This window comes from Nicotiana tomentosiformis, chromosome 5 (assembly GCF_000390325.3).
Source record: "Nicotiana tomentosiformis chromosome 5, ASM39032v3, whole genome shotgun sequence".
NCBI lineage: Eukaryota > Viridiplantae > Streptophyta > Magnoliopsida > Solanales > Solanaceae > Nicotiana > Nicotiana tomentosiformis.
In genome coordinates this window covers 102,135,165-102,148,882 of record NC_090816.1, presented here as the reverse complement: position 1 = coordinate 102,148,882, position 13,718 = coordinate 102,135,165, and the positions used below count along the sequence as shown (strand labels likewise).

The 13,718-nt window shown below is 36.4% G+C and overlaps 1 protein-coding gene across 1 annotated transcript; it reads right to left on the bottom strand.

Annotated features, from left to right (window-relative positions):
* Positions 1 to 1,055: 1,055 nt before the first annotated feature.
* LOC104098453 (uncharacterized) lies at positions 1,056 to 5,956 on the bottom strand. The gene is made up of 6 exons (XM_033656713.2): positions 5,387 to 5,956; positions 3,917 to 4,262; positions 1,909 to 1,993; positions 1,734 to 1,820; positions 1,411 to 1,641; positions 1,056 to 1,327 (listed from the first exon to the last, which is right to left on the bottom strand). Exons 1-6 carry the CDS (start codon positions 5,554 to 5,556, stop codon positions 1,251 to 1,253), a joined length of 996 nt encoding a protein of 331 aa, XP_033512604.1. The 5' UTR covers positions 5,557 to 5,956; the 3' UTR covers positions 1,056 to 1,250.
* Between the last annotated feature and the right edge of the window lie 7,762 nt (positions 5,957 to 13,718).

Here is a 13,718-nt window from a genome sequence, read left to right as displayed (position 1 = left end):
TGGATAACAACAATTCATTATAAAAGCCAAAAATATCGAAACAAACGAAGTTGTTATAGAGAGTTTGATTGTTTATCAACAATTTACATCACTTGTAGTTGAAATAGGTTATCACAAGTGAGGTTTTCCTTTTGTCACAAATTTTACTACGCCACGTTTTTTCCCATCAACATTAAGGTCTTCCTGGTTAATTTTACTTCCTTCTATAACCTTTTAACTTATTATTTACCTTTGTGGGAAGATTTCAATTGGTCTTTCCTTTGTTTGTTAGTATATATATAGAATTGTTGAAATAAATAGTATGTTGAAGGAATTTTTTAGGACCAATTGCTTGCAACAGACTTCACAAATCAAACATGAGGTCATACCTTTCAAGTTAATCATGTTATAAGTTCATAGAGTTTAGCAAAAGTGAGACCAGGAAACTAGCAAGAAAAAATGCAAAAGGAAAAGATACTGAACAATTACATGAACAGTTCAGCAGATTATCATGAATTTTTTTTTCTTTTTTTTAAACCCCTCCCAAATTTAGGAGGATCTATAGTGTTTCTACACTTCCTCTCCAGTGTGACTCGAACCCAGGACCTAACTGTCGTGAGTGGAGGTGCTTTTACCAACTGAGCATGCCTCACTTGTCGCAAATTATCATGAATGGTTCAGTGTTTTATGACAGAAAAGAAAAAAGGGAGAAGAGCAGCAAGGGGCTTTGTTGGTAGCGATGGAAAGACGCGGAATTGATGCAGCAGCTACAAGTGTGACCTTGCAATCAGTGAAAATCATGAGATTCAAAGTTTCAGTGAAAGCGGGTGTTCTCTACTCATCTGCCTAAACTTTGGTGGACAGAGTTACGCAATACCTATGTAGATCCTTTTTTTAAAACTATTTCTGCAAATGAACTTTACCAAGTACAAAGATAATGATTTCTTCAACACCAACATGGAGCATTTACTCATTATCATCCCTTGGTGTGCAGAATTAATAGGTTCATCAGATCAACTACAACTATCCATAAGAAGGATGTTTATGAACCAGATAAACATGAACTAAATCCAAAATTAAAAAAAAAAGAACTCATAATGTCATAGATTGGTTATTGTATCTATGACAAATATTATTCCAGAGCTAAAGGAACCAAGTAAAAGAAAAGCACAAAATTGCACTTCTTAATTGGGAGGGGAAAAAAGCTTCAACCACCACATTACCCTATATCAATTATGACCTTGATATATAACCAGGAAGAGAGTGAGTCATCACAGTTCTATGTGAAGAACTTTGTCAAAGCAAAAAGCTACTATGACCGGGCCAGCCACATCCCCAATTGCGCATCCTGAAAAAACATGATTTGATTAACTAGATATATTGTAAAGATGCTGTTTGTTATAGGTACGGAAAAGCATACTATGAACTTACCAATCCACTGGCCAGTTGTAGGGCGAAACATCATTGCTCCTATCCCTGCCCCTATAGAAGCGAAAACAAGAGATGCACCACATCTGACACTAGCAATGTAAATCTTCCTTCCTAGAATCTGAACTTTTTCTGATCCCTCAAGCATGTCATCATCTTGTTTAGATTTGAAAAATCGCCAGATATCAATGCCAACTTGCACAAACCATGACGCCAAAACTCCCAGAAAATGACCTGATCAGATAGTGGGAAGGTGAATATTCAAGAATTGTGGCTAGTCTAGGTGAACCAGATGAGAAGAATAGTATTGCCATATAATGTTAAACCTCTGCAAGTTGTTCTTGTGACACTGCAAAAATAGGTCACACTTGGCATTCCCCTTTGAGCCTTGCGTGCAGCTGACTTGGGAACATCTGCAGAAATAGATAAACGCTAGGTGTCTTTCAATGTCAATCAGAACAAGGACTATAGATTTAAGCTTACAGACAAGAAAGAAAGTACCTTTTAGAAGCTTCCATGCCACGCGCTGTGAAACATAGTGGACAGCTAATCTTTCCAGGACACGTCTCGTAGTTACAACAGCAGTCTGACCAGAAGACACATAATGTTAATTGCAAACCATATTTAGTGCATGATTTGAAGCATAATGAGAGAGTTTAAAACCAACAAAACTAAACCATTAGGTCATTTTAAACTACTAATATGGGAAGCAAGTTATACAAAAAACACATCATTCCAAGAAAAGGTAAGATGTAAGAAATCAGTTAAGGGACCATAATATACTCAACAAGGAATCGAGTCTATACTAAATTCCCTTCTCCAGTCAACCCATTATAAAAGCAAATGTAATGCACAATGTCATAAAACATTCCGCTTCCCGGAATTGATGAAGATGATATTTAATATGGCTACTACGTCAGCAGCTAACAGTCAATCTATATGAAGATAAAAGAGTGCTTATGACATGGAGAAACATGAAGGTGCAAAGCGTCCATACAAAAAGTGAAGCATCACTTACTCTTTTTTGATAGTTTAAACTTAAATAAAAATACAGTCCAACTTGAAAAGGAGAGGTATGCAGCTTTGTAGAAACGGAGGAAGAAAACAGGATATTATTTTTGCATTGCCCAGTTACTGGGCAGATTTGGAATCTTTTTTGGTATATTTTTGGGATAAATTGGATGATGCCATCAACTATAAAAAAAAAAAGCTACTCCCTCCGTCCCAATTTATGTGGCAGTGTTTGACTGGGCACAAAGATTAAAAAAGAAAGGAAGACTTTTAAAACTTGTGGTCCAAAATAAGCCATAGATATTGTGTGGCTGTAAATCATCTAATCAAGGGTAAATGGGGAAATATAAAGTTGAATTATTTCTAAATAAGGAAGTATAACATTCTTTTCGGGACGGACTAAAAAGGAAACTATGACACATAAATTGGGACAGAGGGAGTACTAAAAAGCTGGATGCTTTCTAAAAGGAATAAAGAGTTGAAGAAATCTGGAGAACCATTCCAGCATGTGTTTTTTGGACAATCTCAAGAGAGGAACCAGAAATGTTTTGAAGGGAAGGCATCATCAATACATGTCTTAAAACATAGATGTTTTATGTAAACTAGCATTCTGATGTATTTGTCTGATGTATATGATGTGAAAAAGTGTTAAGAGTTTATCAGTAGCTTAAAGAACAGTCAGACATAGTAAAATCCGAAACAGCTGTTCTATAACGCCTAGCACCATCATAGTGCTTGGCAATTTAATAGTAATGAAATCTTTTGCTTACCGATAAGAAAAAAAGCTAAAAACAAAAAGCTCTCAATGAATAAGACAAAATACCTTAAACTGTTTACATTTACACTTTCAACCACTATTTGTTTTGCTGCACTGTTTACCTAGACCATCTGATCGTCGAATGAACACAAGCTATTAGCTATAACAGATGTTGAGTGAACCTCTAGGCTCAAGTGAAATAGATCAAGGCGTCACAAGTTAGTTGAAGCCTCAACACTCAAACTTGCCTAAGCATTACAAAATTTCCATTAAATTACAGCTCAGTCATTCTAACTATCAATCTTTTATATTTAAGGCAAGATACAAGTACAAACTTTTAAATTGACCCCACAAAACAAGCACCTCCAGTTTTGGATGAATTTTTTTCATCTCCCAGAGATGCAGGGATAAACGAATCCGCTATAATTACAAGAAAGTAAAATTTTCTTAGGACTTATCCTGCCATCTTTTGGCAGCCTATCTTCTTGACCAATCAAGATGAGCAACTTTGTTAGCCATTATATTCTGCAAATACATGCTACAACAAGTTCTAGGACCAGAGCATGGAAATAAAAATACCAAAGCAAACCAAAGTGAATACTGGACAAATGAAATATCACTAGAGATGTATTGTTTAACACTTTCAACAAAAGATATTGAAGAAAAACTTAGGCAGTTGGTTAAGTGACAAGAGCATAGCATGGAGAAATGAGGGGTCGGGGAGCAATTCTGCAAGTTTACCTCACGACCAATCTGTTTCACTGATTTCTTGAATGGAGTCACCAAATCAACACGGCGATCTTCCTCAGTATCCTGTAGGAAATCCTCATCATCCTCATCCTCCATGTTAGCACGGGGCTCCAGAAGAGGTAAATAAAATAGTAGGAAAGATCTCAAGGAAGTCAGTGCAAGATTCCTCCACATAAATGCTGAGAATAAAGGTTTTAACTCAATGTTGTATTGTTTGGTACTGTGCTTCAACGACTCATACTGAAAGTTAATTATTGATTCACTCGGTATACTAGAAATATAATCTTCAGAAAATCCCGTGCCAGCATCGCAAAATGAAACTCCTGCTGCACCATTACTGCCAAACCAACACGCAGTCAAGGTTTTGCTCATAGTAGAAACAAATTAGTGTCGAGAGGCAGAGAATGAACTTATTTCTTATGACAGAAGACGGGGACAAACATATAGAAAAGAATCTAGTAAACCAACTTGTGTCGCTGTAGTCTGTTCTAGCCTGAGAAAACTAAATTATTTAAATCAGCAAGAAGCAGCTAGCTAGCTACACCAACCCACTCAGACTTGTGAGCAGTAAAGATATTTGCAGGCAATTGGTGTTGCAGATCTTATAGAGTAATTAGTGATGCTGGGGAATTTAATATGAGAATTACAGTTTGCTTTACGAGAAATCCCCTAATGAGAACTACAGTAACAGATTTCTAATAAATTCCATCACAAATGAGTCAAGTTTGAAACAGATATCATAGTAGACATTACGCTTTAACCAAATTCTAAATCATTAAGAAAAAGAGCATACAATCAACAAACTCCAGAGTCCTCATTATCCAATCTGATTTCGAGAACTTAAAACTTAATATGTCATACGCCAAAGGATTGCCCCAGGGATTAATTTTGTCTAGTGGGAAGAGCACAGCTCGTGCTATGTGGGTTAGGCAAAGCGGAGAAGGATAGAGGGGTGGGCCCAATATCCACCGAGTTTCGAACCCACTAGCCCTACAGGATTTCCTGGTTAAAAAAAAGTGTCATACACAAAGGTAATTGATCTTGTCACATTTAATCACAACCCAAAAGCCCCTAACTAGGAAAACTAGCACGAGTTCTACAAAACAAGGTTGCCTCCACTAATTGAACTATGAATAGAGTCATACGATCAAGGAATGCAATTACCTAAAGTCATCATAACTTGCATTATTTCTTTAACCATCATGTATTCAACCACTGGAAAAAGGAGCACATTACCCAACAAACTTCACATTACCACTCTCACCTCAAGAAATCAGAACTTAACCCGCCAAACACAAAAGAATTTCTTTTTAGCTCATTAAATCACTACCCGAAAACAACTAAAAGACTAAGTACATTACAAAAACTAATATAATGTCACTCCTATAGAGCCCCTATTATTAAAAACATAAATAAACATAGCATATATAGTAGTAAAGAGCGAGGAGTATATAGACATACCCAAAAAAAGCCCTAGCAGCAAAAGGGTAAGTGGCAGCAACAGAAGAAGCAGCAGCAGCAGCAGCTGAGGCAGCAACTTTGGCTGAGAAAGCGCCATAAGAATTAAGAGTTTGACCAGTAAAGCTTGGATTTTTCCTCAGTAGATCCAATACTATTGCTATTCCCGCCATTGATAGGATGTTTATTCAGAAACTTTTTTATTCTATAAATTAAAAAAAAAGTGTATTTTTTTAAATAATGTAACTATTCAAGATTCAACACCATAACCAAGATTCTTGATTTGAACCAACGCTCTCAAACACCAAATATGAGCTAAAAGTTACTGTCTTTTTGGGGTTTAGAGCAGAGAATGGATCGAAAGAGTGAATTAAAATTGAGGGTACAGGGTTGGAGCTGTTGATAATGAATCTTGAGAATTGAATTTGATTGTCCGAGGTGGCAACAAGTACATATGAAACAGGAATAGGAAGCGCCGTATTTGTCTGATTTCAGGAAGTTGGGAGTTTCTTGCAAAGAGGCTAACCCATCCAGTATCACAACCAATGTATAACTGATAAGAAAAAGTAAAATATCAAAACAAAATAAAATAAAGGTAATATATCTTAAAAAAACCCAAAACTTGACATGAATTATTAATGCACCCAAATAATTTGTAGTATTAATTACCTCATGAACTCGGCTATTTAATACTCCTTTAGGTTCATTTTAATTAATTTTTTATTATTTTCACACATATTAAAGAATTCATATTTTAACAGTAATTAACAATGAATTTGACTATACTAACCTTAATTTGTTCATTAGAAATATAACAAATACTTTTAGACATAGACTCCTTACTTCAGAGCAACTTTGGAAAAAAAAAATTAATTTTTTCTTGATATCTAAAAAAACTAAATAATATAGACCACAAAAAAAAAAGTCAAAAAATAATTAAAGTGGACCGGAGGAAGTAGTTGTTACCCATGAACCTCGATTTAAACTAAAAATAGCCGTATGATATCTACTCCCTCCGTTCACTTTTAGTTGTCAAGTATTTCATAAATAAATTTTCATTTTTACTTATCACTTTTCGCATATTAAGAGAAAAATAATTTATTTTTTCTGTTTTACCATTAGAATTAATTATTCATTCCAAATTATTTTTCAAATTCATTATGACTATATACCAATTAATATGAGTATTATGGTACATTATGTACTTTATTTATTATTTTTTAAGGGGCGTGCAAAGTCAATAGTGGATAAGTGAACGGAGGGAGTATAATGTATAGTAGTGTATAATTAATGGCATAATCTATGTATAGGGAAAAATTATTTGTCTACAAATCCAACAAAATCAAGATATTCCATAACCATAAGTACGGGTTAGGTGTATTTTGGTCTTAATATATGCTGGTGAACATAAAAGTACACTTTTATTTTGTAAAAAGTGGATCCTTTTTGTACAAATCAAGACTGAAACCCTAAAACCAGCAGAAATATAATTAAGGTAACAAAACTATAATTAAGGTTATTGGAGCGATAAAAAAGAAAAGTAAAAAAGGTTAATGGAGCGGCAGTAAAATTAGTGTAAACAAAATAAAAAGAACCATTTTTCTTCTCAAATTAATAGGAGAAGTTAAATTATAAAACAAAAAATGCTCTTATTTCTTCCTCTTGGCTTTTGGCGTCAAATTAAATCTTCTAAAGTCAAAGGCGTTGAATAGCCATTATTTTTCCTACAATGTTGATTTGGAGGAATTATATAACAAAAGCAACCCTCCTGCAAAGATGAGATTTTGTTTAGTTATTAGGTTGCATACTGCTTAGTTTATTATTTTGATTCATTATAGCTTCAACTCTTTGCTTTTTTTTCTCTCTTTTGTTCTATGTGCCGGTGAAGTCCGAGCTTTATTTTTCGTCAGATTATACTTTTCTGTTTTTTGTAAATGAGAATAAAGCGTACACGCTCCATATTATCTTGCTTTAGATTAATTTAGCATGAAATACTCTATTTATCAGATTTAGAAGTAGTTGCTGAATGAACATATAATGCATGTGTTTGCTTTTAAAGAACATCGATCCTTATTCTTATAACACATGTATTTGTTTGTTGATTTACGTACACTTTATCTAAGTATCATTGTCAAAAATTAAAGGATATTATAGGAGGATCATGAAATATTTATTGACCAAAAATTATGTTGGAAATAGATAGATTACTTTGACAATATTAAAGCAACTTAGTAATTCAAGAGCACAAGATCGATTTTGGGTGATGCAGATGTTCCTTCGAATCCCTCCAAATTTTCATCACCAGATTTTGGCCAGAAGTTTTGACGAGCACCATAAGCATATTATGGTGATCATCATGATTTTTGATTAGAAATCCTGACAATCACCTTAAAAACTTAGCGATAACTAGGAGTATACTTCCAAATTTTGACATGGAGTATTTTCCCCAAAAATTTCTCAACATGATTGTTTACCCGTAAAACAGTACAGATGAATTTATACATGGTTTCTAGATAAATAAATTAACTTGATCCTGAAATAATGCAATAATTGAAGAAATGTACAATACTTAGCCTTAAAATGTAGATGAAACAACAGAGATGATAGTTCCGGGAACAAGGTTTTCGGGCACAGCAATGATGGTATCGAAAAGCGAAAAAGTAAGATTGTATTAAGCTTTGTATAGAATGTAGTGTCAGTTTTGCCAGAAAATTCGTCCCATTTATAATGATAACTGGGCTCACTATTTATAAATGTATCTAGAGAAGGAGGTCCTAGGATCATGCCCTCCATTGATGAAGATGTAACGGTGAACATAAATGCCAAATTCTCTATAACGGGTCGTCGCTCTTAATGCTGCATAATATTCCTTATTAAATGCTACCGGGTGCAGAGCATTTAATACACCTTTATGAACGTTATTACTTCCGGTGACAAGTGGAATGGATGCGTTCGGTCTTCGGTCATCCCCGTCTTGGGTTCCACGTGTCTTTCCTTTAGATGACCACATATCATATCATATTTCACCCTATACAGATAGTCCCCCTACTTTCCAGTGACATAACTTTATGTTACCGGAAAGTTGGTAGAAATACTCTTTTGGCGAAAATTACTATAACTCCCTCTGAAGGTTTTTGACGGTTGATTAGACGCATGTCTCTCCGCATTTAATGCCCCAAACACGTGTCATCCCACGATTCAACACAACTTTTCCCGATTATCAAGATAATCATGGACATGAATTTAGTCGCTAAAATTTTACTTATACGCATCATTCTTTTCCTTTGCACTTCATAATTTCTCGAGCTTCTAATTTGTATCTTTGTTCTCCATCTTTTGTCTAATTCGCTTCAAACAAAAACCTTTTCCTTCTTCTTATTCAATGGCTTCTTCCTCCAAGTGTGTCGGTTCTTCAAAGAACAAGAAGAAAGTCGAGGACTTTGCTCCTCCAACGGAGGGTTCCATCATCCCAAGAAGACTCAGTACCGCAAAGGATTTTGAAGAGAAATTCCCTAATGCTAACCCTCGCACAAGGGATGTTAGTAGGTACCCTTCTTCCATTCATCCTTTCAGTATTCGTGATATGAAGAAAGACTGTCGCTGCCATGAGTTGAATATCATTGTTCCTGATCTATCGGAACGAGTGACCCTTCCCAAGGAAGATTTTACATATTTTTACACGTATCCCTTTACTTTTGGTGCATTTTCTTTGAGTTGAGAGCTTGATTCTATGATTGCGGAGTTTTGCCTCTACTACCAGGTGTGTTTGGCACAGGTAAGTCCTTCAGTGTGGAGGATGGTCACCTGCATTCGACGTTTGTGCCGAGAGACTGGAGAAGACCTAACATTAGCTAGTATGGTAAATCTGTACTTCGCCAAAATTTTTCATGGGGGTATGATAAACCTCTGCAAACGTGGTCACCATGCTCTGTTGACTAGAATGGATGATGATAATGACCGTGGGTGGACGGAACACTTCGTTGTAGTTTCCACCAATAATATCATTTCGACAACGACTTCATCCTTTCCGGCCGCTTGGAACCGCACTCGTAAGATCTTTATTTAATATATTTTCTTTCACTAAACATGCTTCTATGGCCGTATCGACTCTTCACCCTTCGCATATTTCAGCAACTCGATGGAACCCATCGGTGGTGGAAGGCTTGGACTGGTGAATTTAGAAGATCTTGGACGTCATGATGCCCGAAAATCGTTTGTGGAAAGAACTGGCCCTTAAATATGGGTGGAAGGCCAAAAATCATGATAATTTTAACTTACCTTGCTTCTATTTCTTTTGTATATGAAGAACTTGGTCGAACCCTTCTGACTTGTTCACGAAATTAGGTCTACTTGCTGGTTGTGTTGATGTCCCTGATGAGGACATCTTGGATGATTCTGCTGATGCAGCGAGGCTGCTTCAGGAGGCACTTACTCGAACATGTATCTCCAGGCCTGTTTCGGGGGCAAACACTTCTTTATGGAGTCCCCGACCTGAGGATAAACAACAAAAGAAAAGATGTTCCTCCGCGGCCGGGGAAAAGAATAAGAGGGCAAAAACTGATGCCCCCGAGTCATCTGCAGTGGCGATGGTGACTGGTCGTCCCTCCGGGCCGGTCATAGACACCGTGATGATTGATGATGATGAAGAAGCTAGTGATGAGAGAGCTTCTCTACATAGAAGGCGATGATCCTCATCGTCTCAACAGGATGCTAGGCCTGTTGAGACAGTTACACCAATTGAGGACGATGTCTTGACACTTTGGGGAGAATTTGATTTGGTAGATAATGCCAACTCCCGTATTTGGGCCCCAAGTGATGTGTCCGGTACTGCATGGCTGAGTACCGGATCCCTGCCATCTTTGGTTGGCGAGCGTCCATCCACCAGCACTGTATTTGATGCAGTTGCTTCTTACCCTTTGACTCCATCATCTTCATCTCTATCTCCACCAACACCAGCAACTGCTACATCATTTATACCTCCATCCACTCTTCCACCAGCAACTGCTACATCATTTCCTCAAGCCCCACCTGACCATGGAGAGGGTGTTCCTCTTTCCTAGTCCCCAGTCCATGGGAATTTGGGGCAAAATTATGCCACCCCTTCCGAAGATCCACTAACTAGCGCAAAACACACACTTAAATATGCTCGCTAGTCGAATATAGTATAATATAATATCGTATCCATAGGGATTGGAGTTAAATAATATTATCGTAACTTGTAGCTAGATTGCTATCTAAAATAATCAACAATTGAGAATTATGTGATTTAAAACTAAAATTTACTAAGAATCTAAAGCTAATTGACGAATGACACTCGAACAAAAGTAAGCAAGGAAGATATCAAGGGGAGAAAATAGGGATTGATTGGATAGGTGCAAGATAAATGTGTGGGATTTTACTCTAGTTAAATCACTTCTAATGTTCAGGTGAGTCTCTCGAATTCACTCAATTATTAGTTCAAACATTTAGTAGAAACTCCTATCTCGATTAAGTTTCAACCTAACAATATGAACCAATTTAAGTTCGGTGAAGATATGCACGACTTCGTAGTGGATTGGTCTTTAGGAGAACCTCTCTAGATTATCATCCTAACTAGGTTTAATCAATAATTCAACTAGCCTCTTTCGATTACTAAGAGAAATTAATGAATTCAACCAATAAGATAATGCAAAGATATCACAAGTTATGCCTCTCTCGATTACATGAACATGTGAATATATATGCAATAATTAAAACATCCAAAATGATTCAATACATAAAAACTAGAGTTAATATCCACAGAAAATATCAATACACCAAATCCATCAAACCCTAAAGGGAACTACTCCATAGATATGGAGTAATTCATCACAAATATAAAGAAAAACATAAAACGATCCAAACTCTTGTCTTGAGTGAGGATTGAATGATGAATTCCTTGTGCTTTTGCTTCTCCACCTCCTCCTTAGCCTCCTTAGGTCTTAGATGTGTCAAAAGTCCTAAAAATAACATTTTCCATGTATTTATACCAAGTAGGGTCGGCCCCAGATGAAAACACCTTCTCTTGTGCGAAATATGACAAATACTTTGTAAAACTTGCGCAGGCGCGCCTCATAGGGAGACGCGCCATGCGGGGAATTAGTTGGGAGATCTAGAGAGTTGATTTCTAATAGGCAGCAGGAAAATACACAGGCGCGGTGCACCACGCGCCGCCCCACGCGCCGCGGGTGTGTTGTTTTCTCAATGTACGGATGTTTCTTGACTTTTTGATATCCAAACGTGGTTCTCGACCCCCGAACGCGATCCCGGCTTAATCCCTTGGGCTTTTACTCTGACTTCAGAGCTCCAAATCACTCGAATTCATTCCATAACATCTACATAGCTCGGAATCCTCCTACAAGGCATAAAACACACAATCAGTGCAAAACAATAGCGATTAAAGCTTAAACTCAATTAAAGTGCAGTAAATTAGAGTGCAATAAGCGACTAAAACGTGACATTATAGCCTACCATCAACACCCCACACTTAAATCATTTCTCGTCCTCGAGCAATCAAACTACACTTCATAAAGACACGACCTTTTTAAACAGCTCTCCTAATTCATCATACCAAGAATATTTAACATAGACTAAGTACAATAGTGTAAAATCCTAGCCTTAAGAGTTGAATCACAAGTACCATACATTATTTATAACCCGCTCACTTACTCCAACATAGAGGTCAAGCATTACCTTTCCTTCATGAATCAAGTGCCCTCACTCAACAATAGAGAATAGTTCCGCACACAATGAAATTAAGAACAATTAGGAACTCAAGATAAAAAGAATTCACTCACTCTTAGAAATAACATTTATATGCCACAAAAGATGCACCATAGGCTTGCCCGTAGTGTACTACTCAACTAATCGAGCCCATCCAGTCAAGGATCAAATATGACTTTAATTGGTTGTAATGTAGGTTGCGGGATGGGTATGATACATTTTGATATAAGAGTGACTACACCTCCCTAAGTACCTTAATACATTCAATTTAACATTTTAAAACCCCACACTTATGTCAAACCATACTCCACCTTCACATCAATATACATTAGCTCCCAACTTCTTTAAGCAAAACGACATCAAGAGTTACCACTTTCAACGAACATTTTGCACAACAATACACTTTTTTTCTCTCTTTCTTTTTCAATTCATGTGGCTCTTACTTTTTCAATACGTTGCAACTTTCTCCTTATTTCATTAGTCCCATTCAAAATCCAAACCAACCACCCCACACTTTAACTTTTACAAAGTTTATAATAATTTTAAGTGCTCACGAGAGGTAAAAGATTCAAATAAATGGTCAATTCAAACAAATGGGTAAGACTTGTAATGTGGTTACCAAAGAAATAGGATTACAGTATCAAAGGGGTTAACTACGATGCATAACAATTAGGTGAATAAAAGCATATAACTGGCTCAACAAAAAAAATGCCTAAATCACTTCCAAGACTGAATAAAACTATTATTTTGCTTTGCAAACACACGGGGTAAATTCTAGACATCAAATAAAATGCATAGAATAACACAAAACCTCACACACATATAGCACATAACTCACTTAAGATTGGATCATCAAGATACTCTAGTCAAAGCAGTTAAGCAAAGTTAAAATCCTACAGTTTAAGGTACTTATACAAGAGTCAAAAATGAGTTTAAGCGTCACAACTAAAGCACTCACTATTTTCAAAGCATAATAAAGTTTTAGAGACATTGTCTTCAATTCAAATTATAGCACAAGGTTTCCTACTCCTAAAAAAATAAAAACTAACTATACCCGATTCAAACAAAACCCTTGAAAAAGAACCGCGGCATAAAGAAAAACCAAGGGGGAATTAATACACTACTTAAAAGAGAAAATCTTTTTGTCTTTTTCTTTCGAATTTAATCCCTCAAGAAACCCATCGAATGATATACATCATCGGGAAAAATCAAATTTCTTTCAAATTTTTATGTTGTTTTTTCCGAACTACTACAACAAAAACTACACAAAAAACTAAACCAACACATATACATACAACATACAATTATCCCCTACCCCGCACTTTAATTTGTGACATGTACCCATGACACACAATTAAAAAGTATAAGGTAAAGGAAACTTCCCTGAATATCTAGTCGGAATCTGAGTCGAAGTCGGGCTCCATTCTTCTCGTCCGAACTAATGTGCACATCTAGGCAGACAACTTCTTCTCAGCCTTTTTGGGGTACACCCCACACTTATCTTTTTCAATCACTGGATCCTTCTCCTTCGAACTCTTCACTTTCCACTCAACACTTGCAACTGGCTTCTCCTTTCTCACCCCCGTTTCTACAT

Coding starts and splice junctions, on each gene's coding strand:
- LOC104098453 (XM_033656713.2), bottom strand. CDS start 5,556: ATGGCGGGAATAGCAATAGTATTGGATCTACTGAGGAAAAATCCAAGC. Junction 4,263..5,386: donor GCTGCTAGGGCTTTTTTTGG/GTATGTCTATAT, acceptor TTGGTTTGGCAG/TAATGGTGCAGCAGGAGTTT. Junction 1,994..3,916: donor TGAAACAGATTGGTCGTGAG/GTAAACTTGCAG, acceptor TCTTCTGGTCAG/ACTGCTGTTGTAACTACGAG.